Source organism: Aspergillus puulaauensis, chromosome 3 (genome assembly GCF_016861865.1).
Source record: "Aspergillus puulaauensis MK2 DNA, chromosome 3, nearly complete sequence".
Lineage (NCBI taxonomy): Eukaryota > Fungi > Ascomycota > Eurotiomycetes > Eurotiales > Aspergillaceae > Aspergillus > Aspergillus puulaauensis.
In genome coordinates, this window is record NC_054859.1 from 648,149 (window position 1) to 669,401 (window position 21,253).

The 21,253-nt window shown below is 50.3% G+C and overlaps 10 protein-coding genes and 1 non-coding gene across 11 annotated transcripts; 5 read left to right on the forward strand and 6 right to left on the reverse strand.

Annotated features, from left to right (window-relative positions):
- The first annotated feature begins 3,749 nt into the window (after positions 1 to 3,749).
- Positions 3,750 to 3,828, forward strand: APUU_t30005S. The gene has a single exon. It is a non-coding gene; the product is annotated as a tRNA-Leu (tRNA).
- A 104-nt stretch (positions 3,829 to 3,932) lies between these two features.
- On the reverse strand, positions 3,933 to 4,241 carry APUU_30279A (uncharacterized protein; the record flags this gene model as incomplete). Its single annotated transcript, XM_041701354.1, has 1 exon — positions 3,933 to 4,241. One exon carries the CDS (start codon positions 4,239 to 4,241, stop codon positions 3,933 to 3,935), a length of 309 nt encoding a protein of 102 aa, XP_041554248.1.
- Positions 4,242 to 4,789: 548 nt separating this feature from the next.
- On the reverse strand, positions 4,790 to 5,359 carry APUU_30280A (YwbE family protein; the record flags this gene model as incomplete). Its single annotated transcript, XM_041701355.1, has 1 exon — positions 4,790 to 5,359. The coding sequence occupies one exon, from the start codon at positions 5,357 to 5,359 to the stop codon at positions 4,790 to 4,792; it is 570 nt and encodes a 189-aa protein (XP_041554249.1).
- Positions 5,360 to 6,130: 771 nt separating this feature from the next.
- Positions 6,131 to 7,645, reverse strand: APUU_30281A (uncharacterized protein; the record flags this gene model as incomplete). The annotated part of the gene is made up of 7 exons (XM_041701356.1): positions 6,131 to 6,341; positions 6,401 to 6,478; positions 6,537 to 6,712; positions 6,786 to 6,980; positions 7,043 to 7,206; positions 7,269 to 7,311; positions 7,373 to 7,645. 7 exons carry the CDS (start codon positions 7,643 to 7,645, stop codon positions 6,131 to 6,133), a joined length of 1,140 nt encoding a protein of 379 aa, XP_041554250.1.
- Positions 7,646 to 7,927: 282 nt separating this feature from the next.
- APUU_30282S (cytochrome b5-like heme/steroid binding domain-containing protein) lies at positions 7,928 to 8,410 on the forward strand (the record flags this gene model as incomplete). Its single annotated transcript, XM_041701357.1, has 4 exons — positions 7,928 to 8,012; positions 8,066 to 8,094; positions 8,139 to 8,267; positions 8,330 to 8,410. 4 exons carry the CDS (start codon positions 7,928 to 7,930, stop codon positions 8,408 to 8,410), a joined length of 324 nt encoding a protein of 107 aa, XP_041554251.1.
- A 159-nt stretch (positions 8,411 to 8,569) lies between these two features.
- Positions 8,570 to 11,191, reverse strand: APUU_30283A (Zn(II)2Cys6 transcription factor; the record flags this gene model as incomplete). The annotated part of the gene is made up of 8 exons (XM_041701358.1): positions 8,570 to 9,154; positions 9,203 to 9,247; positions 9,300 to 9,455; positions 9,506 to 9,585; positions 9,634 to 9,861; positions 9,998 to 10,127; positions 10,176 to 10,249; positions 10,300 to 11,191. The coding sequence occupies 8 exons, from the start codon at positions 11,189 to 11,191 to the stop codon at positions 8,570 to 8,572; spliced, it is 2,190 nt and encodes a 729-aa protein (XP_041554252.1).
- A 301-nt stretch (positions 11,192 to 11,492) lies between these two features.
- Positions 11,493 to 13,389, reverse strand: APUU_30284A (uncharacterized protein; the record flags this gene model as incomplete). The annotated part of the gene is made up of 7 exons (XM_041701359.1): positions 11,493 to 11,546; positions 11,595 to 11,749; positions 11,803 to 12,073; positions 12,124 to 12,269; positions 12,318 to 12,572; positions 12,620 to 13,249; positions 13,311 to 13,389. 7 exons carry the CDS (start codon positions 13,387 to 13,389, stop codon positions 11,493 to 11,495), a joined length of 1,590 nt encoding a protein of 529 aa, XP_041554253.1.
- A 230-nt stretch (positions 13,390 to 13,619) lies between these two features.
- Positions 13,620 to 15,982, reverse strand: APUU_30285A (uncharacterized protein; the record flags this gene model as incomplete). The annotated part of the gene is made up of 7 exons (XM_041701360.1): positions 13,620 to 13,684; positions 13,742 to 14,162; positions 14,220 to 14,610; positions 14,659 to 14,762; positions 14,809 to 15,145; positions 15,196 to 15,813; positions 15,858 to 15,982. The coding sequence occupies 7 exons, from the start codon at positions 15,980 to 15,982 to the stop codon at positions 13,620 to 13,622; spliced, it is 2,061 nt and encodes a 686-aa protein (XP_041554254.1).
- Positions 15,983 to 16,211: 229 nt separating this feature from the next.
- APUU_30286S (uncharacterized protein) lies at positions 16,212 to 17,334 on the forward strand (the record flags this gene model as incomplete). The annotated part of the gene is made up of 4 exons (XM_041701361.1): positions 16,212 to 16,483; positions 16,535 to 16,831; positions 16,893 to 17,210; positions 17,259 to 17,334. The coding sequence occupies 4 exons, from the start codon at positions 16,212 to 16,214 to the stop codon at positions 17,332 to 17,334; spliced, it is 963 nt and encodes a 320-aa protein (XP_041554255.1).
- A 399-nt stretch (positions 17,335 to 17,733) lies between these two features.
- APUU_30287S (mandelate racemase/muconate lactonizing enzyme family protein) lies at positions 17,734 to 18,906 on the forward strand (the record flags this gene model as incomplete). Its single annotated transcript, XM_041701363.1, has 1 exon — positions 17,734 to 18,906. One exon carries the CDS (start codon positions 17,734 to 17,736, stop codon positions 18,904 to 18,906), a length of 1,173 nt encoding a protein of 390 aa, XP_041554256.1.
- Positions 18,907 to 19,310: 404 nt separating this feature from the next.
- Positions 19,311 to 21,139, forward strand: APUU_30288S (uncharacterized protein; the record flags this gene model as incomplete). The annotated part of the gene is made up of 7 exons (XM_041701364.1): positions 19,311 to 19,494; positions 19,545 to 19,591; positions 19,647 to 19,728; positions 19,778 to 19,878; positions 19,931 to 20,502; positions 20,548 to 20,647; positions 20,696 to 21,139. The coding sequence occupies 7 exons, from the start codon at positions 19,311 to 19,313 to the stop codon at positions 21,137 to 21,139; spliced, it is 1,530 nt and encodes a 509-aa protein (XP_041554257.1).
- Between the last annotated feature and the right edge of the window lie 114 nt (positions 21,140 to 21,253).

Here is a 21,253-nt window from a genome sequence, read left to right on the forward strand (position 1 = left end):
AATCGTACCAGAAATGGGCCTGATGCACAAGTCGGGCTCAGGAAGAATGTTTTAGTTCCATGGATGGAGTAAAGTCAAAACAGGACTACGGGTACGGTGTGGGAAGTGAGGCTCAATTTCCAATTTCCAGTACCGCCGCTTTCCCTCCTCTTCATCTTCACCAACAGTGTGACACTCGCCCCTGTCTGGCCGAGCCTTTCGCCCCTATGGGCCGCCCGTGTCACAATCGTCCCTTTAACTAACTCCAATCATTCCCCCTCCTCCAGTGGCAAAGCGAGCTCACTCTCACTGCTGGTGCTGACTACAGTCGACAGCCTTTGTGGCGACCCCCAGCAACCAGAACCAGGCTGAGGTGCTCTTCGGCCGATTATTTTCGATCGCTACGTTACTACTTTCGACGTAGAGTTTTCTCTTCCTCCACTTGCTGGTTCCTCTGCTGATTCCTCTGCTGACGGACGCCCTAAGTCCACCGGTGTAGGTCTTGTGATGAAGCCCACACGCCGGTCGCAGCGACGGTACGACCCATCCCTACGGAGTCCAAGGCTGCCAGTCCGACAAGGCTGAACACTTAACAAACAAAGTGCCGCTGTTTTCCCTAAATTTGCGTCTGGACTCTCCTGTTTTGGCCGTGTTTTCCTTTCCGGAGTTACCCTTGCTCCAAATAGGTTGGCTTCACAACCCCTGCCGCGACACAGCCTCCCACGCAACCGACCTGCAGGAGCTGGGACCCACGAGACTACGCTCAACATGGCCTCCAAGGCTCCAACGAGCGTGAGCCTGAGGTAATTCACCGCGTGATGCTGTCCGGATGCTGTCCGAGCATGAAGCGAGTATACTCGACATCCTGCAGCATTGCCAATGCGTACATCTGCGGACAAACTTGCCCACCCACCATCAACGTGTTCACTAGCTTGTGGTACTAGACTCCTTTGTTTGCTGTTCCATCTCGGTGAGTTTCCAATAATAAAGGCCCAAGGCTCTCTGTCAGCCGACAGACCAATCGCTGTGGCTCCCTGCCCTTATCTTATGAGGGGTACATCAGGCCGTACCTGTGCTACGATCCAGAACAAACTTAACTAAATGCAAAGAACCCCTGCACTTGGTTTGCCCGGGCAAATCGCTTCTGCTTCCCCTCACTTCACCCGCAGCAGCTTTTCTCGAAAACATCTTTGTTCCCTGGTCTTTGCTTTGAATCCTCTGCCAAGATAACGCTCAGCATGGAAAGCTTCCAGAACAAAGTTAAGTATCTTTGGCATCTATCCTTGACGTTCTAGAATCCTTCTAGAACTCATCTCGAAGCTTTCCTAGTCAGGTACTTGACCGAGGATCCTTGTCTGATGCTTCTGTCGGACGCTGAAGACAGATTCCAAAGAACCAATCGATTCGAGAAGCGTGTATTTTGCCGAGATCCGAACGCAATGATCTACCAAGTAGCTGTATTTATAGAATATGTTTTCCCCAGCTTCTGAATTACACAGGCCCATCCTGTGCAGGCCGAAGGTTAGTCTCATTCAGAAGCCACGGCTATCCGATAGCGATGACCTATCGATTCTGTATTCGAGCCTCTGTTCGAACCTCTGTGTTCTGGCCTCTGAGTCCAAAGCCATTAAACCTTTCAGGGACTAGGACGGGGCTCCATTGCGGCTCTTACATTTCGAATCAGCAGTGGCGACTGGGGAGAAATTGAGGCTCCAACCATCAACCAATAAAACACGCCACTATGAACTCGCCCTTCTGTTGAGCCGCTTCTTGGCGGAGAAGATGAGCTTCTGTCCCTCGGGGAAATGGCTGGTGTGATATGAAACCTGTCCAACCGATTCGGACAGAAACGAAGGCTCTCTCCTCGTGCCTCACGACTGGGTCCAGAGCTGGCCATCGCTTTCTCCACCAAAGCTCGGTCGGGACTCCCAGCGTCGATCTCAGAGCCGCATCACTCTGCGTGTAGCTCTGCGAGTCACATCATTGGGCTTTCCCGGGATTTCACACCTATGGAAAGTCGCGCCACTGCTGTCCGTGCCGTCAAGCTTACGCGGCTGTCGTCCTCCAGATGAGCTATTCGTCATGCTGCTTTAATCACGCCGGGGAGAAGTCAGCGGCTGGACATGTTCTGAACAGGATTCCAGAGCCGTCTGATGATGTGGAGCCTAAACTTGTCGAGTCTGTGCGGGGTGAATAATGGGGTTTCCTTAGTTCAGGATACAAGACTGGCAATCAAAGCTGGCAATCAAGCCACTACGTAACAGGAGGTGGAGGAGGACAATCACTACTGGCAATCCGAGCCCCACTGAACCTCTAATTGTTATTGATACAATACGCGTGTCCGAATCGATATCGACGGCGACCCCTTCGTCGAGGGTTTGAAGCTGATACGTGCTGACTTCAAGAGCTTTGTCTAGCGTATCCTCCGCAATGCTGGTGCTGTCACGCAGGATCTCGTGGGGTAGTACTTAGTACTTTACTATTAATATCCCTCGGAGCCCGGCCTCCATCCCGGGCCTTAGCATGCTGATTGCTGCATGCTTCATCTCACAACGTTCTCGCACACACCCCCTCACTCATGCGCGATTTAAAGCAGGACACACCCTCTCTCCCATCCTTGACCTATCTAGACCTGATTTGGAAACACTCTCACCCCGCGATTGGATGGCATTATTCCCGCTTGATGGCTTGCAGCCTAGGGCAAGAACTAAAAAGTACCGGCCTGCTGTCTTGCCACGAAGTCCAAGCCCGTTCGTCGAGCACGCGGGGCGGCCTTCGGCTTATACAACTAGTTTAGTACAAAGGAAGAAAAAGAAATGAAAAGAACACACAATTCCAAATCAGCCTAGACCAATGCCGATTCGGATCGCCCATCATTTAAAGGCGTGATCATGGTACAAACACTGTATCGCCAATGGGGGCTTGAATCATGGGACCGTGCGTGGATGCGTGTTGTGATGTGACAATAATGAGGCTGTGAGGTTGATCCGGGCTCCCTGTCGTGTGAAGTGCGGGGCAGGCAATGGACTTTGTTCCGATCTCTATTCGACCTATGCCCGTGTCTTTCCCGTCTTGTAGAGCTGCTTCAACCGCTATGAGACCAAAGGCTATGCCATGTGGGATGTACGTGTGATGGCACCATGCATCGTGGGGTCCCACACTTCAAGGCGAAGGTGATGCCTCGCCTTGGTCACCGAGCCACCAGCTTGAGCATGTTTTGAGTAGTGACAAACAGTGACTCGTCTTATTAGTTGCTATTATGTGAATCTATTATTCACTGGGCTGTGTTGACAAATTTGGGTTGTGCTTGTGGAAGATGTAGGATGCTGTCGTCGAAAGTGCCGGGAGACCTTGAGTACTCTGTAGAAAGGCCCTACACCTGGATATCTTCTCTACTTAGCTGACCGTGTTATGAAAATCCACCCAAGTCTTTCTGGTGCGTTCCTAAGCACAGCCGTTATTATGACCGAAGGAACCCTCTATAATTCTCTGAGCTAGCTGAGGACGTATCCGAGATATATATCAGGAAAATTGTTGTTAAATAGATGGTGGCCACGGCTTTTTGCACTTTATATTTATTAACAATACTCTAAAGCCATGAAAGTATCATTCACATGTCTTTGACGCGTAAAAAAAGATGTTCTTCATTGTATCCCCTCCCCATGTGTACAGTAAGTATACCTCCAGTTGGGGCTGCTTGCGGGTCGCCGAATCTGTCCAAAACAAATTGAGGCTCTTGTAGTCAAAGATTGGCTAATCTTTCATAATCAGGTAACGTGGCCGAGTGGTTATGGCGCTAGTTTCAGGTACTAGTGGGAAACCGCGCAGGTTCGAATCCTGCCGTTATCATCTGATTCTTTTTTGCTTCTCTTCTCTTTTTTGCTCGCCTCGCATAACATGCCTAGAGTTGAAAAAAATGTGTTGCTCGACTGCCAGAAACCAAGTAGTCGCATTTAGAGTTGATATAGTGGGGAATTATCTGCAGCAGGGCAATTATGCACCACTCCTTGCGTTGCCTGCCATTCCATGCATTCTTCTTCTTCAACCTTCGTTCTGTTTCTAACTTTCCATCCCATCCACCGTTTCATGTCTTCACCAAGTCCTTGCGTTATGCCATCCTCTGCATTCTGCATTCTGCAGTCCCAGAAACCCCTCACCTCAACAAGCATTCCTCCCACCGCCCGCTGCCTGCATGGATCTGCCCCCTTCTCGGCATCTTGCAAGACGCCCGATGTACTAGGAATCCATGCCGTATGCAACATTGCCCCTCACTTCATCTGTTGCACGAACATAAGTGCGCAAACATATGGATGAAACACTTCACCCCCTGCATTGGCACAGATCTTCAGAATGGCATTTGACTTGTCTTCCATCAATATCAATGTGACTGATGCCCAGGTTGGAAGCCCAAGTACGTATCCCTGACACGATAGACCCACCATCCATGGCGCAACTCTAGAATATGTGTAGGTGATTGTTGTTTGGCCTTTGCTATCACGCAGGATGGCATCAGCGCAAGGGGCTCGTATAAGGTGACATGGAGACTGGTGTGCTTGTTCCAGCTAGATGGTATGCGCTCTGGATGAAGCTGGGCGCTGCTTCTCCTTGTTTCACGCCCTGATAGCGTGGGGTTGGCGGGGGATGTAGAAGGGCCCTTTCTGCTTCGTAGTGTCGCGTCTTCTGCTATCGAGCAGGGAACTTTCCTGGTTGCCACAGCCACAGCGACACTGGTCGAACTTGCTGTAAGCAGTCGACTCATGGATCCTGATCTGGGGCCTGCAAAAGATCTTGACAAGGGTGCCTTGACCTTTCACTCCGTAAAATGGCTTCCCACATGATGCGCAACAGCCATTTCGTCGCCTTCAAAATCCCCACAAACAGGACATGTCACAGCCGCCGCTTCCACTGACGGGCATTCATTCCCAAGTTGCGCTTGTTGAGACGCATCCTGATCCCCACCTCCCCCTCTCCCCCTCCCCCTCCCCCTCCCCTTCCCATTCTGCCGCGGCTTCCTGCCTTGCGTAATGTACGCATCCAGACCAATATCACTCGATGGAAGCCCTGCCTCCGAGTCCTCAGTAGGTCCCCGACCTCGACCGCGCCCTTTCCCCCTTCGCGGCGCCCATTCCTCAGCCGGTTGTACCTGGGGCGTAGGAGGGTCAATCGTACTATCCCCTCCTCCAGCGCCCAGTTTCATAGACTGCACCCTCCCCACGCGACCATCCGTGAGCCGGACCTTGATGCCCCGCGGATGGTTTCCGCGGGTGAGTACATCGCCAATAGTGCCCGAGACGGTGCGGCCTGTGCGCTGGTCGGCTTTGAGGATTATGTTGACTGGGGCGCCGGGGATAACTTCCTTTGTTGTTGGGACGCTCGGCATTCTGTATTTAACAGTGTTTAGTGTTTACTGTGGTGGGTGTTGGTGTTGGGATGGTCGATTCGGAGCGTGGATTTTGTTGTCTTGTTGTGCATAAAAATAAGCACAGCACGTGATACGGTAGGGCTCTGCTTTGTCATCTGTGCACATTCATGCATCTCAGCTGAAGTATATACTTCATATAACCCGAGAAGAAGCAATCGTTCCAATATTCAATAGCATACATAAGTCATATTTGTTCACCTCAAACCAAATACCGGAACCCAGCTCCACGCACACCATTCTCCTCCATCGCCGCATCCTCTGCGTCCAATTTCCTATTTTCCCTCCCTAGGCAAATCCGCAGCATTATCGCAAAGACACAGCTCAGGGCCAGCATGGCGATATTGATACAGAAGGCCTTTGTGTATCGTGGGGCATCGGAGTCTAGTAGTAATGACTCCACTGGTTAAAGGTTGTGCTCTCGGCTAGGTATTTAGATTGTGTAGGTTTAAATCAACTTACTTGGGTAGAAATAGGAAGTATAGATTTGGCATGCATTGCTCAGACATGTTATTATTGCTATTGCCGCGGCGCGTTTGTCTGCTGGTCGGGGTATCACTGTTTGTTGTTAGAGTGCGCCTATAGAAGAGAGAGAGAGAGAAGTCACCATTTGAGATATATCCCAAACCAACAATATACCCCGAGTATATCGTGCTAATAAGGAAACACATAGATCTGGGTGTTGTTAGTACCTAACACTCCCCTTTTGGAGCGCATGCCGGACTAGAGTACTCACATATAACGAGGCACAAAAGACGTCGTCGCAGCGCCCAAAATAAACGCCGCGATTGCAAGGACAGCCGGTATGAGTATATGCAAAAACCGCTCACCGGTCTTGTCAGAGTGCCAGGCATTCGCAATAAGGGCTACAGCGCCAATCAGGTAGGGGGGTGTGGTAAGGAGGAGGGTTTCCACGTCTCCTCTTCCGAGGCCTTTCATTACCCTAGTTTCATTAGCATGACTAGAAGCCTTATTGAAAAATTATAGACATATGGTACTGACGCTGGAAAGAAATTCGTTATAGAGCCGGCGGACGTTGTGCCGTATACTGTACCAAGGAGGAGCCAGACTTTGTAGTCCCTAAATTAGTACAAGAAATTAGCATGCAAGTCTCAAGAAAAGTCCCTGGAGAACGTACAGAAATGCTCTCTTAGCTCCCAGATAGAATGATTGCTGTTCACCGTCTACCCAGTCGTCTTCTCCGATATCCTCTTCAAGCCTCCACACCGCCAGCTCCTTCTCTTCTTCGCTGAGCCAGGATGTCGTTCGCGGTAGATCTGGTATAATGAAATAGGCGATAAAAGCAATTGCAATCTATCGATTATGACACGGAATTAAGCGGTCCATAGGGGGCATGACGGTGAGTGACTAGATTTGCAAGACTCACAGTAATTGCGCCCTCGATGATGAATAACCATCGCCAGGCCATTAGCCCCCTCGCACCATTCAGATTATTGATAACACCCGCCGCAATAAGGCCGGAAAAGGCGCCTGAAATAATGGAGCCTGAGTAGAGCAATGCTGTCCGTTTCACCATTTCTTTGCGGGTGTACCAGCATGACAGGAGGTATAGGCAACCAGGCTAGTATTGTCAAATGTTTTATTAGCATGATTCGAACAGTTTAATTCATTCCCAAGACTTACAAAATAGGCTGCCTCCGCGAACCCAAGGAAGAATCGACAGGCGACTAGACCGCTGAATGAGGTTGTTGCGGCTGTGGCGGTTGAGATGGTCCCCCAGATCACCATCGCTGTTGGGAGGTAGAGGGACGGTTTCCCAAATTTATTCAAAAGCAGGTTTGAGGGGACTGTTATGCAGTAAGTCAAAGGTCAATCTCAATCCATAATGTGCATTGTATATAGTATGTACCTTGCATTAAAATATACCCGACGAAGAGAATGCTGACTGTGGTCTATACACTTTAGACCAGAACATAAAACGTAAGACGCAGGACAGGATCAGGCATATCATACCTGAAACTCATTTCCACGCAGTCCAAGATCCTCTTCCAAGCCGCCTAACTTTGCAGAGGCGATGTTGTTCCGGTCGAGGTAGTTGAGGACATACATAGCGAACGTCATAACCAGCAGTCTGAAGTCGATCTTTCGGACCAGATTGCGTTCCATCCGAACCCTCTCTTCATCGGTCATGTTTTGCAGAAAGGAGGGCATTGTTGGGAGAGCGACTGCCATATCCACGGGTTTGGCAATGCCATCATGCTCTGTGCAAAGGGATTTTGGGCTCATGGTGAAAAGTTATGGAGCGATGATCTGAAAAAGAAGAGCGAGGAGTGACGATTGAGTGCTAGCAAGAACTATGTGCAGGTACTTATTTACTTCTTTACTATAAAACCCGGGGTTTGGGGTAAAACTGGGAACGTAATTGTCTGTAGATGATTGGAGGCTTATTGCCCATCCGGCTAATAACGGCCACTTTTACAGAGAAATACCCCGTGGAGTTGGGGTACTTTAGGGCATATCGGCACCAGATTGGCTTTGTAGTATACACCAACATTTTAACGCTATATCATGGCAGAGCAACGGGAGTTCTCAAGGGCTCGGCTTTCAAGCCTTGCCAACAAGGCTAATCTTCATTTGCTGATTCATGGAAAAGGTTGGCTGCCCAATCTACGCTGTAGTTTCGACTGACGCCGTGGTCTGATACAGTTTACGATGTTCATACTTTTGTCTATGATGTGGGTAGCTTAACAAAACGCAAAGTAATGCTAATATTCTCTAGCACCCTGGTGGTGACTTGGTCCTTCTCGGTGAGGGGGGAAAGGACGCAACGAAAGCGTGGGAAGATGTGCAGCATTCTGAGGAAGCAAAGCAGCTGATGAAGGATTATCTCGTCGGATACTGCACAGAGGTGAGCTGGGAGGTATTGTCTATTCATACTCCAAGGCGTACTAACTCACTATCCCCTACTAGATCCCTCAAGCATCAATATCTGAGCCCAGCCAGATAACTGCAATCGAGAAACCGCGATTGATAACAAGGTATATACTCTAAAATATACACACATTAGTGCTACGGCTACTGACATTACGACTAGCCAACAGCCTATACTGGTTTCTTTATCTATATTTCTCGCTATTCTACTTGGAGTATACTGGCAAGCCAAATGACCAGTCTTAACTGCTGTAGCATAATTTATCAACATTAAGCAAACTAAACCATATTCCAATCCATAACCCCCGACGTAAAAGGCTCCCAAAACTCCCTATCATCATTCCCAAACAGTGACACAAAGGGCTCGGAAGGTAAAGGCCCACCAGCACCTGAGTTTAAAGGCGACTCTTCCGACGCAAGGCCAAAAAGCGCATCAATATCAGACGCCAGACCCTGGAACGGCTGTTCGGGCACGAACGAAGACTCCCTGTTCCCCAATAAAGCAGGAAGACTGTTCTCGCTTTCCACAGTACTAGCTAGTAGATTGTTAGACATTGAGTCGGACCAGTTAAGGCTGGTGTCTGCAGTCGGCCGCGGCGAGGATGGACGGGTAAGAGATGGAGTCTGCAGATCTTGGTCGCGGTATATACGCCCTAGTAAACTGTGCAGGGCGGAAGAGTATCGGACTCCTGGATGCTTAGGGTCTGAGGAAGCTGTTGCCATGCATTTTGTGAGTGCGCGGATTAGGCGTAGGATGGCTCTTTTCTGGGATGCTGGGAGGGGGACGATCACGGCGGCTTTGAGGAGGAATACCCCTGCGTGGCTGAAGTAGAGGAAGAATCGGAGTGGCAGGTATGATAGGGCCTGAAAGTAAGTTAGGGCACGTTGTTTGAAGTATAGAAAGAAACGCACTTTTGAAGGATGGAGCCTGCCTATTGCTAAGCGGAGGACGTCTGCCTGGGAGTTTGGTCAGATCTGGAGCCGAGCTTGTACTTTGAGAGCGATATACCGCTGCATTGATGGCTTCAATAATAAAACGAGCATCAGAGCATCCCATGAGACCTGTTGGGAAGTAATTCAAAGGGCGATGTGTGTCATTTCCACCAGAAACCCGCTGCATGTATGCTTGCAAGGAGAAGGAGTAGATATATAGCCGGAGATGGTGCTGTCAAAAGATAATTAGTATAGCAGTTGGATTTCTAATGAACCACTCACAAATGTTATCCAAACACATTCGTTAATAGGATAAGTCCGCCACGTCTTCTTCTGCCATCGATTGCGGAACGCGGATAGCGCTGAGATGTTAGCAATGGCAGACTGATAACTTATAGTATACTGCTTACTCTCTGTAAACTCGTCGACGTGTTTATAGTAGTGCTCAGCCTTTGCCAAAGCTGCCGAGCGGCTCTTGGAGGGATACAAGAGGTCGTGGGCATTGGAAAGCACCTGCGTGATGTGGACGAGACACTGCAAATACCCAGCATAGTCGTCCTGCACACCAGGTATGTCGCGCATCTCAGGAAAGTCTTCAGCAGGGTCCACGTGTAGATGCTGAAGCGTCATTCCAGGGCCTAATAGCATTAGACGCCTGTCTTTGGTAAAGGGAATTGATACTCACTCCTGTGCCAAAACGCCTTCCCTACGCGAATAGAAATCTGCCGGTCGAGCAAGAAGCAGTCTGCAGAACCGTCAGTATATTAGCCATACCAGGCTGTGTAGAAGACTTGCAGCTCCAAGCGACCTTTCCCCTGTCGCGATCATGGGCTAGTTTCTCCTCCAAATCCTCTGCTTGCATGCCCAATTTCTCAAGCCCTAAGAGATATCCTAACCTTACAGCCTGAGAAAAAGTCAGTTCTATACAGACAGAAGTAACATACCAACTCACCGTTCCAACAGTCATCCACGACATTCGATCTTCATCGCCAAGTCCAGTGCCATGGCCCATGTTCGGGGGGTATTCTGCAACTCTCAGTCCAACTCCCATAACTCCAAATTACGCTGGAACATACCCGAAAGCAATATCAAACCCTCAATAACCTCTATAGACGCATCTACACCTTTGATTGCCACCTCCGCAAAGATGCTTTGCACCCTCTGCCACAACCGTTCATGCAATGCCTGATCACCCGCTAGAGAAGCTGTAACCACCAGAATTGCAGCCATAAAATGCCTCTCTTCGCCTGCCATTTTCAGGACATGCTTTGGTGTAATCTGCATCCGTTTATACGGTATCAATGGCGTAACCGGATGAACAGAGCGGACAAAGAAACTGAACAGTCTAAATAGAGTTGTTTCGTCGATATAGCCTTCTTGAAGCAGGAAGAAGGGCGGACCAGAAACATTAGAACCTAGGACATTTGCTGTTTCGCCTGGAGTTTGATGCTCCTTATCCTGCTGTGCATCCTGTGTATTCGGACATTGATCATCTCGCGGTGATTCCCCGTCTGCCTGGTCTAGAAGCCTTATGGCGTCTGATGTATTCCGCAATGGAAACATCGCCAACCGCTGACTGGCTATCTGCTGATCGTAGCTCGTCGATGTTTGCTCGAAACTACTCCCAGCGCTAGAGACATCATCATGGGTCTCAACAACCGGCTCGAACGAGCCCATAGACGCCTGCCAAGCGGGGTGAGACGCGGTATCGCCATCTGCGCTATGATCAGGATGTGGATGTGGAGTAATCGCAACTTCACGTCTTCCTCTACCACTTGCGAGCCCGCTGCGAGCCGTTTTCGGGGGACGGCCCTTCCGCTTCTTCTTAGGGAGCACACATGGTAGACTTGCCCTGCGGCAGGTATCACACGGCGGCTTGGGGCTGGCCGGGTCTCCTAAGTTACAGCGCTGTTTCTTGCGCCGGCAGTTCTCGCAGGCTTGGTAGACGCGTTTGAAGCCGGGGCCCATCTTGGTTGAGGGGTCTCCTGGAGGCTGTGCCTGTTGTGGTTGCCACTGACCAATACAGGTGTTTACCTGAGGAGAAAATAGGAAGGCGAAGAACGCAAATTAGATGCTTTCAGGCTTTACCCTGGCCTGAGGCTTGGAGGGGCTTTGGTATAGCCGAAGAGGGAAAATGGCCGGAAGTAGCCGTTGGAGAGATTTATTGGCACGCAGAATACTATGTACACGCACTTTGACATTAATTTACTAATCTCGCTATGTAACTTAATTAATTGTCATGATTTGAATTCACATAAACTGATGCCAACTACGCCTTCGGAACCCTCTCCCTAACTCTCATGGGAAGACCACCCCGAATGCCCTAAATACATCAGTACTTCCGTGATCGTAATAAAGAAAGAGAACGCACCATATTCATAGCGGCAAGCGGTTCATACACCTTGCTATCATCAGCCAGGATAACATCAAACCTCTGAAGAACGGCAGTGGTGATGGTGACGCCCTCGTACGTAGCAAGAGCACGCCCCAGACAGCTGCGCGGGCCCGCATTCCACGAATGATATTCTAGACACCGGTTAAAGCTAAGTTTAATAAATAAGTTGGCAGTTTACACTCACTGAATGGACTATAGGAAATACTCTCCCCATTCTCCTTGAACCACCGGTTTGGGTTAAACACGGCAGCATCTTCCCCCCATACCCCGGGCATGCGCGCAAGAACATAGTTCTGGTAGCTGACGATATCGCCCCTTTTCACCCGTCGAGGGGGCATATTCAGCTCTGGCACGGCGGGGAGGATATCGTCCGCTGCTGCTTCCATCTGTCCTGCTGGGGAGACGGTGTTGAGCCGGGCAGACTCGTCCCACATTGCGTTTGCGAAGCGCATTTTCTTCGGGGTTGGGTTAATGCAGGTGCTTGAGGTGACTGGGGTTTACATACAGGAGCGTCTCCGTAGCCAAGATAGTCAGAAGAGAAACCGAGTTCGTCTGCCTCAGTGCGGATTCTGTTCACGGCGTCGAGATGGCGGTTGTCGACGTGGTGGATTTCTTTCATGAGCCAGGAGGTGCTGTATGCTGTTGTATCGCCTACGACTATCGTCAGTGGCTATTATCAACTTGAAGGTGTATACTTACGTCCGGCTGATAGGAAGGAGAACACCATTCCGCCAAGTTTGTAGACGTCTGTCGTTGACTGCAGGAAGATATCAAGCAGGTCAACTCCGGCATCAGGATTAGGCTTGTAGCCATTGCGCATCGCCTCAAGCCTCTTCATAATCAGTCCGTCAATCTTCCTATAGAAGAGATCCACCGCCCTTTTAGTGACTTTGTCCTCTCCAGAGAGTCTTTCAGTAATCTTCCAGAGAGGATCCCGTCTTCGTCGGTCAAACACTGCCAAACATCAGCCAGACATCACTATAAAGAGGAGGAAAACATACAAACAGTAGCCTGATCAAAAGCCCCAATATAATCCGGCTTATTCTCCAAGCTCGCCGGATCCCCCGACAGCAAATCCAACGCAAGCCTCTCCTCATGGAAGGCAATCTGCAAGAAAAGACAAAACAGGAACCTCCCCATCAGTTCCTGGAAATCAAACTCCCTCTGCTCCCTCGCCAGATTCCCCAATAACTCCATCAAAACATCTAACCATCTATGCACAGACGCCGTAATATGCGTTTCGAAATTCCGCCTACTAAACGCCCTCGTCGCCGCTTTCCGCTGGACCTGCCACTCCGCGCCATCAACCGCAAACACGCCAGACCGATGCAGCGCCCCGAAGACATTCCGCGTGAACGCGCCCCGGATGTAGTTCCTGCTGTTGTGTTTCTGGATATACTCGAGGTAGGTGGGGTGGTTGATGACGTGCAGTCGGAAGAAGGGGATTGTGAGCTCGTACGCGGGTCCGTACCGTTCATACAACGAGTACCAGGCTTTGCAGCTGGCGGCGCCGTTTGTTTGGAGTTCTTGCATGTTGCCTCTTAGGGCTTTCCCCTTTGGGCCGGGGATCCAGGAGGAGTTTCGGGAGGAGGAGGACCCGAAGGCGCGGTTGCGGTAGGTCCAGAGGAGGCCTGTACAATTAGTGTTTGTATTGCATTAAGGGTTGTATTCATAAGAAGTATAGGAAGCTACCAGATGCTGTGAGGAGGATTAGCACTGCAGTGCCTTTCAGTGCTACCCCTATATGTGATAGCACCTGCTGGGTGTCCATGTTGCTCGGCATAGTTGGGATATGGGTTTGAAAGACGCAGTGTACAGTCCATTGATCACAGGAGGACAACTCCATTTATGTCTGCAGAGAGCACCGCAAGTATCCGATTCGGATGATTTTCCGTCATGGATGGTGTCCGGATACTATCGGCCATTTTTGGTACAACCGATGGGCGATATTGCTCTATATTTATCTCCTGGTTTAATTTACGTCTTTAATTTACTTGAATTCTATAAGCCATTGTTTGATTTGGATAGCATATGGCCTATAAAAAACCTATGAGTTTCAAGCTCTACTACAAGTTAGCAAATCCACCACTAAACCAGCAAATCACGATAGACAGAAAACATACAAAGCGCAAGTAACTGATCCCAATTCGGCAGATCCATAAACGCATTCGCAATGTCCGCCTCCCGCTCCATCACCGCAGCTGTATCAAGCCCGCCACCATCCAACCACAGGGACGTATCCACCGACTCGGGCGTCTGCAGGAGAGTATGGCTCAAGCGGTCTTCCAGCGCCAGGGCTATCTCTGGTGGTGTGCGCGCGTAGCTACGTACTTGGCGGATTACTTCTACTCGGTACTCTTCCATGACGAGGTGGTATCGGTAGGAGAGGGAGTCTGGCGATGCGGCTGTGCCGATGCAGTGCTGGCATTGTTCGGCGGCGGTGAAATATCTTAACCATTGCTGGGACTCGGAGGCTGTGGTTGGGGGTTTGGTGGTGTATGTGTAGAGGACTACGACGGCGCAGAAGGCTTGATATCTGGAGACCTAAACCATATTCATTAGGGCCTCAGCCATGCAAACAGAGGGAGGGATAGATGGTACCCAAGACCCGTCGTAGAATTGGCCGGCGTTGACCATTCGCTCGACAACACTGACAATCAGCATCGCTGCATCGACGCAGGACCGTACATTGTCTAGTATTTCCTGGCTCAGTTGCTCTCGGCTATGTCCACAGAACTCATGGAAAAGATTCGGACGGTAGATCAGGATCGTAGCATGGGCATAAGCTAGACTGAGTAGGTTGTTTTGGCGCTGGAAAAGCGGGCCCAGGACACTGGGGTCGACGAGTTCTGGATCTAGATATGCAGGCAGTTCTTGCTTCCATGTTTGTAGTTCCTCGCTGAGAGTACGGATTGATTTCTGCCGTTCGCTTGTTCGGACTGGTCTGATGCCGTATAGTGTGCGGAGGGTTTTGTTGAGAATCCTCGTGAGTCTGGTCGATCAATTCATTTTCTGCCTTCAAAGTAGGGATCGCACATACTTGACATGCATGATGAGCCCCATCATCGTGGAGCATCCGCTCTGGGGTGCTGTCTCTATCTGGTCTTCTTTGAGATTGTGGTCGTCTACCAAAAGTGGAATATCCTGGAGACTTGGTTAGTTGTTAACTGAGTGTACAAGGACAACATACCTGGTCAGTATCTTCATCATGGAGCATGGCAGGTCTGCCGAAAATAGCACTCAGGTATTTATCCAGATTATACGCAGACCAGAAGAGTCGCTTTCGGCATTCGAGCTCTACCAGATTTGGCGATGCACGATGGGCTGCAGCAGAGCCAACATTCCTTCGATGCAGTCCAAGAGCCAGGATCAGCCGAGCAGTCGTGCCAAATAAACTCCAGCAGTGGTTCAACCGGGAGCAGGTCAGGGTATAGAAACATGAATTGAGCAAAGCCTGGGCCATTGTCAGGCTGGCTGGCTCGCATTCGCGGTTCAAGTGCCGTTCTGCTGCCTGGAAGTACAGGATGCTACCAAATAACATCAGCTCGCTCTCTATGGGAGATGGTGTCTAACAAACCCTGAGTTGACGTCGGTCCCTGGCGAAGTGCCGCCAGAACTCGAGCCTGTATAGGTAGTAGCCAGGGCAAAAAGGGACAGGACAGCTGCCTGGCAGCTATGGCTCAATCTCTGCCCTGCATACAAGTCATCGAGCCATCTTTCCACAGTCCCGCGGTGGAGATACCGGTAATTCGGCGACGCAAGCTCAAAGTAAGTCTCCACCAGCGCCTTTGCATCCGCATAAGACGGCAAAGTAAAGGTAAGCTCATCAAAGTCCGGGAGCGTCGCATCGCCCAGCGTAAAGATAGAAGTTGGGTAGCTTTGCGCATTCCCAGTTTCACGCAGAAGCCTCTGCAGACGAAGCAGGAATGCCAGGCCAGATGAGGAGCCGACAAAGTGGCCCTGTCGGTCGCTTTCTGTGGGCTCGGGTGATGCCAGTGCTGATTCTGCTGGCTTTTCTGGCTCTACCTGGGCTGGAACTGTACTTGCAGAATTACTTGAGGAACTGGCGGTGTTATGGTGTACGGTCGTCCTCCGGCGTCCCCTTGCGTAGGGGGCATTGAAGGAACAGGACGTGCCGCTGCCGTCCTCGATACAAGGAACGCAGGGCTTGGTGCCAGTGCATTTTATTTTCTTCCTGGTGGAGTTAGTATCTATCCAGAAAAGAAGATGGAGCCGTACAGTTTGCAACTATCGCATGCGCGTCCAACCCGCTTCCTTTCGCCATTGCCGGAAGTCCTAGGGCTTGGGGCAGTCATACGATTGCTCCCAGAAGCTGGAGATGCATTCAGCTCAGGCCACTCCATTTTGCACTGTCGAAAATAGCCGTTAGATGTAAGCTATGGGAGACAATGGGCAATATTGCCGGGAGCGGGGTTGAATGCCATAGCCGGGTTGTAGCCGGACATATAGGGCTATCGTGGAGAAGTAGCCGGAGGAGGTCCGACTATCGGACCAAGTATCTCTGATATGATTGAAATAGCTTAACGCATATCAGTCTTCTTGAGAATACAGAGCTAGAAGCCATACTCCAACATGGCACCATCTACCACAACCACCGAGAACATCAACTACGACGCCTCCCTCACCGGCGACGAGCGAGCAAAACTAGTCAAGATCCTTGGGACTGACCGTCCGCTGGAGAAGTTCACCTACGGCGGCCATCCACTCTCAGGAAAGCAGATCGAGCCCGTTGACCGCGTGCGCATTCCCAAGTTCGACTCCAAGGAGGACGAACGCGCCTTTATCAAACTCCACCACGCCGCGGCACTTCGATGGCTCGGCCACAATGGCTACAATAATGAAGGGTAACCGTCTAGCTAGATTTCAACGCGATGGAAGATTGCTAACTCGCGCAGCGCCGGCGGCCATGTCACAGTCCGTGATCCCATTCTCCCTGATCATTTCTGGATCAACCCGCACGCAAAATCCTTCTCCCACATCAAGCCAGACGATCTGTGTCTCGTCAACGAGGATGGAGCGGTTGTCCGTCCGGGGAACCTACACGCTGTAAACCCAGCTGGATTTGCAATTCATGCTGCAGTGCATAAAGCTCGGCCGGATGTGCTTGCAGCTGTGCACTGCCATTCTGTCCCAACCAAGGCCTTCTCGGCCCTGGGCTGCAAACTTGAGCCGATTAACCAAGATGCTTGTCGGTATGTATTGCACCCTTTCGTATTATATGTAGACTCATAATTAGGCTGATTATCTTGGTAGATTCTACAACGACCACGCAATCTACGAGAGCTTCGGTGGAATCGTCTTCGCACATGAAGAAGGTCGACGCATCGCTGAAGCTCTGGGTAATAACAAAGCAGTCATCTTACAGAACCACGGCATTTTGACCGTTGCAAAGACCGTCGATGGGGCAGCATTCTTGTTTGGTGCGATGGATCGGTGTATCCAGGCCCAGCTAGCTGCTGATGCTGCTGCCGCTGGGCGAGGAACGCAGACTATCAAGGTTAGCCATGAGGAGGCGGAGTATACCCGCCGGGTTTATACGGATGAGATGGAATATGTGATGTTTCAGTCTTGGTGGGTTTCTGTCGACGATACCTTTTGGGGAGTGCTAATGATTTGTAGTTTCGAGGATGTTGTTAGGGCTTCGAATGGGGAGTTGCCTTTCCACGTTGATGGTGAGATTCCGAGGACAGATTAATCTTTGTTATAGTTTCAGATATATTCTTTTAGTTATTAATTTGTAAGAATGTTTATTTACACTGCGAACCAGAACATAGTTTCTTTAGCTACTTCTTGCCTCGAAAGCGTACCAACTGAGATCTAGAAGAAAGCCCACAGCCACTGTAAACACCGACTGCTATCCTTATCGCCTTTAGGTAGCTAAATACCATCCCTGTAAGCCCTAAAAATCATTCGTATATCCGAAGTACCCGGGCTTTCCGGGACTGCCTTGGAATAGCTCTACACCAGCCGACATCGGTCTCTGTAGCTTTCCATTAACATATATTAAATGCCCTCAAGGCGAGCTAAAAGGTAGATGCTCATACCAGCACAACCTACATAACAAACCACAACGAACCCAGCCCTCGGAACCAAAATGAAGCCAGAGATCATCCGCACCGTCTCGCCCCTCCACATCGGCCAATTCATGTTCGTGCGCATAGAAACCGAGTCCGGAATTACAGGCTACGGCGAAGCCGGAATCTGGGGCCACATCGAGGCCGCCGCAACAGTTATCGCGCGGTTCGCAGAGTACCTCGTTGGCAAGCGGGCATTCGATATCGAGCACCACTGGAACGTGATGCACCGCTTCAGCTACTTCCAGGGGATGGCGATTAATGCGGGGATTTCAGCAATTGATATCGCGCTGTGGGATATCAAGGGCAAGGCGTTGGGGGTCCCTATCTATGAACTCCTCGGCGGAGCATGTCGGACTAAAGCGCGGGTTTATGGTCATATCTACGATTCGACGATTGAGAAGGTACTCGAGGAGTGTAGACGGAAGATGGACATGGGGTTTACAGCCTTTGGGCACATTAATCCGTTTCTCGACGAGGGGGTCGACAAGGTCTATTTCAAAACGCACATCAAGAAGATGGAAGACGCGATTGAGAACGTCAAGAAGATGCGCGCGGTCGTGGGTGACAAGGTCGATCTGCTCGTTGAGCTTCATCGCCGGTTAACGCCTGCAGAGGCGATAACCTTCTGCAATGGAATCAAAGATACATGCCCCATGCTCGTGGAGGATCCCATTAGGCCCGAGAATGCAGATGCCATGGCGCGCGTGGCAGACCGCATTGCCGTCCCTATTGGAACAGGAGAGCGGTTCTCGACTATCTACGAGTTCCAGGCCCTGCTATCTCGGAACGCCCTGGAGTATGCGCGCGTTGATGTCGCCGTCTGTGGAGGAATCACTGGCGCAAGGAAAGTCGCTGCCATGGCTGAAGCACATCATGTCCAGGTCGTGCCTCATAACCCTCTGTCGCCGATTGGTCTCGCGGCATGCTTGCAGGTCGCTGCTGCGATTCCGAACTTTGCTATCCAGGAATATTCGACTGGGTTTGAGGCGGGCGTGTTTGAGACTACGGCGACGCATCTCGGCAGTGATATCGTGGACTACGTTCCTCTACCGAAGGATGGATTTGTTGATATCCCCTCTGGCCCAGGGCTGGGTGTGAATTTGGTGAACAATGCGCAGGAGATTCGCCCAGCTTTGGTTCAGCCGATTAAGATGCGGCCACATCGAGATGGGTTTGTGGTTGATCAGTAGTTACTATTAAATGTATTTCCAACAAACTCTGGCACTATACCACGGAAAGAACCGCCTATACACAGAACTCGTCGTCCTTGGCAGTATGGATAACAGTGGCTGTACATACACTGTAGATAGCCCGATAATAGCCATTGTGGGATTATGTGGTCTCGTGTACTATGATTTCCGCATCTTGTCATAGCCGGTGTATCCATCGTCAAGCACTCCCCAGAATGTGATCGTCCGGGGTACATACTTGGCATAGCTATGGGGTAGGTAGTGCATTAGCAATCCAGCATATCTGAATGGTCTATGAGGGTTTCCTTATAAAAGGCTGTGATCCAGTATGCTCCTTCTCTCTTTATACAGCGCATACTCGCCCTCTATATTCAGCAAGGGACAGCTTTCAACAGACTCGCACCATGACAGATAAAGGATCGATCTCTGGTGTGGAAGAGAAGCCCTCCGTAAGGCATGAAGAACATGAAAAAGCTACGTCCACTTCACGAGAGCAGGAGATCGTAGCCGACTTTCCATCAGAGAAAGCTGGAAAGCTTATGCGGAAAGTTGACTTCAGACTCTTGCCCCCTTTTATTCTGATCTACCGTGCGTCATTGCAACTGCATCTCTTGGATATGCACTTATGATCTGTCTAGTAATGTCATACATCGACCGTGCCAATATCGGAAACGCGAATATCGAGGTGAGAAACAATCCACCTCTTCAATATTGGCATTGTATTAAGTTTCCGGCTTTAGGGCATGAGTGAGGACTTACACCTAACGGGCAATCAATATAACGTAGTTCTATCTGTCTTCTTCGTGACATTCATTGTCTTCGGTAGGCAATATCCGAGGTCCTTCATTGTGATACGATGCTAATGAGCAAGCAGAGGTCCCCAGCAACTACATCCTTGAACGGTTCTTCACCAACAGACCGTCCCTGTGGATCGGGATAATCACATTCTTATGGGGTGCCATGATGACCTTGGTCCGTCTGCCTTGATTTGCCCAACAAACCAGTCTGACAGTCTGACATACAGCACGGCATCGCAAACAACTACAGCACAATCCTAGTCGTCCGACTTCTAATGGGCGTATTCGAAGCCGGCCTCTTCCCAGGCGCCATACTAATCATGAACAAATGGTACTCCAAGTTCGAGCTCGGTACGCGATTCTCCATCTTCTACATCGGGTCTGCCCTAGCCGGTGCGTTCTCGGGGATACTGGCTTACGGCTTCGCGAAGATGGATGGGGTTGGGAATATGGAGGGATGGAGGTGGATATTTATTATGGAGGGCCTTTTAACGGTTGTCTTGGGCGCTGCTGTGCCGTTTATCCTCCCAGACTCGCCCAAGAGCAAGCCGCGGTGGATGGACGAGGCGGAAGCTGAGTACCTTCTGGCCAGACTGAGTCTGCAAGACGGGGGACAGGAAGCGCAGGATGCAGGCAATAATATGTCACTTGCCGTTGTCTGGTCCGTCGTTACTGACTGGCAGATTTATCTTATGGTTCTTGTGTACTGGTCGAACACGGTGCCGACTTATGGCTTGAAGTTCATGATGCCGCAGATTATCAAGAATATGGGATTCACTGCGAGTACTGCCCAGTTGCTGTGCGTATTCCGGTCTGGCTTATCAAATGGCACTAATCGGCCCAGGACTATTCCTCCTTATATGGCCGGTGCTGTCAGCGCATTTGTCTTCGGCCGCTTCGCTGACCATTTCAAACGACGCGCCTACTTCCTTGCTGGACCACAGGTATTCCATATCATTGAGACACTTGGATCTGTATAATAACTGCTACAGCTCATTCTAATAACCGCCTACGCAATCCTCACCCCGCTGGCCCCCAAAATCTCCACCAACATCGGCCCCTGCTTCTTCGCCATAATCCTCGCCAACATCGGATGCTACCCCATAAACCCCGGTGCCAGTTCCTGGATCAGCAATAACCTAGCGGGACCAGCGAAGCGTGCAATTGGAATTGCATACGCGACCTCATTAACCAATATCGGGGGCATCTTTGCGTCGTATATTTTTCTGGATAAGGAAAAGCCAGCGTACGCGACGGGGTTTGGGACGACGATTGCGATGGTTGCGTTAGGGCTGGCTTCGGTTGTTTGTCTTGAGGTTTTGTATACGGTTATTAATAGGAGGAGAGAGAGGTTTATGGAGGAGAATGGGGTTCGGTTGGATGTGGATGCTGGAGGGATGGGGGATAGGGCTGTGTCGTTTAGATATACGCTCTGAGTTGCGGATCTATGGTCATCTTCAAACAATTAGTCAGAAAGAGTAGGCAGTAATAATTATGAGATATCTATTCAACGAGGAGTATGCCACTTCATATTTAATCATTAGTCGTAG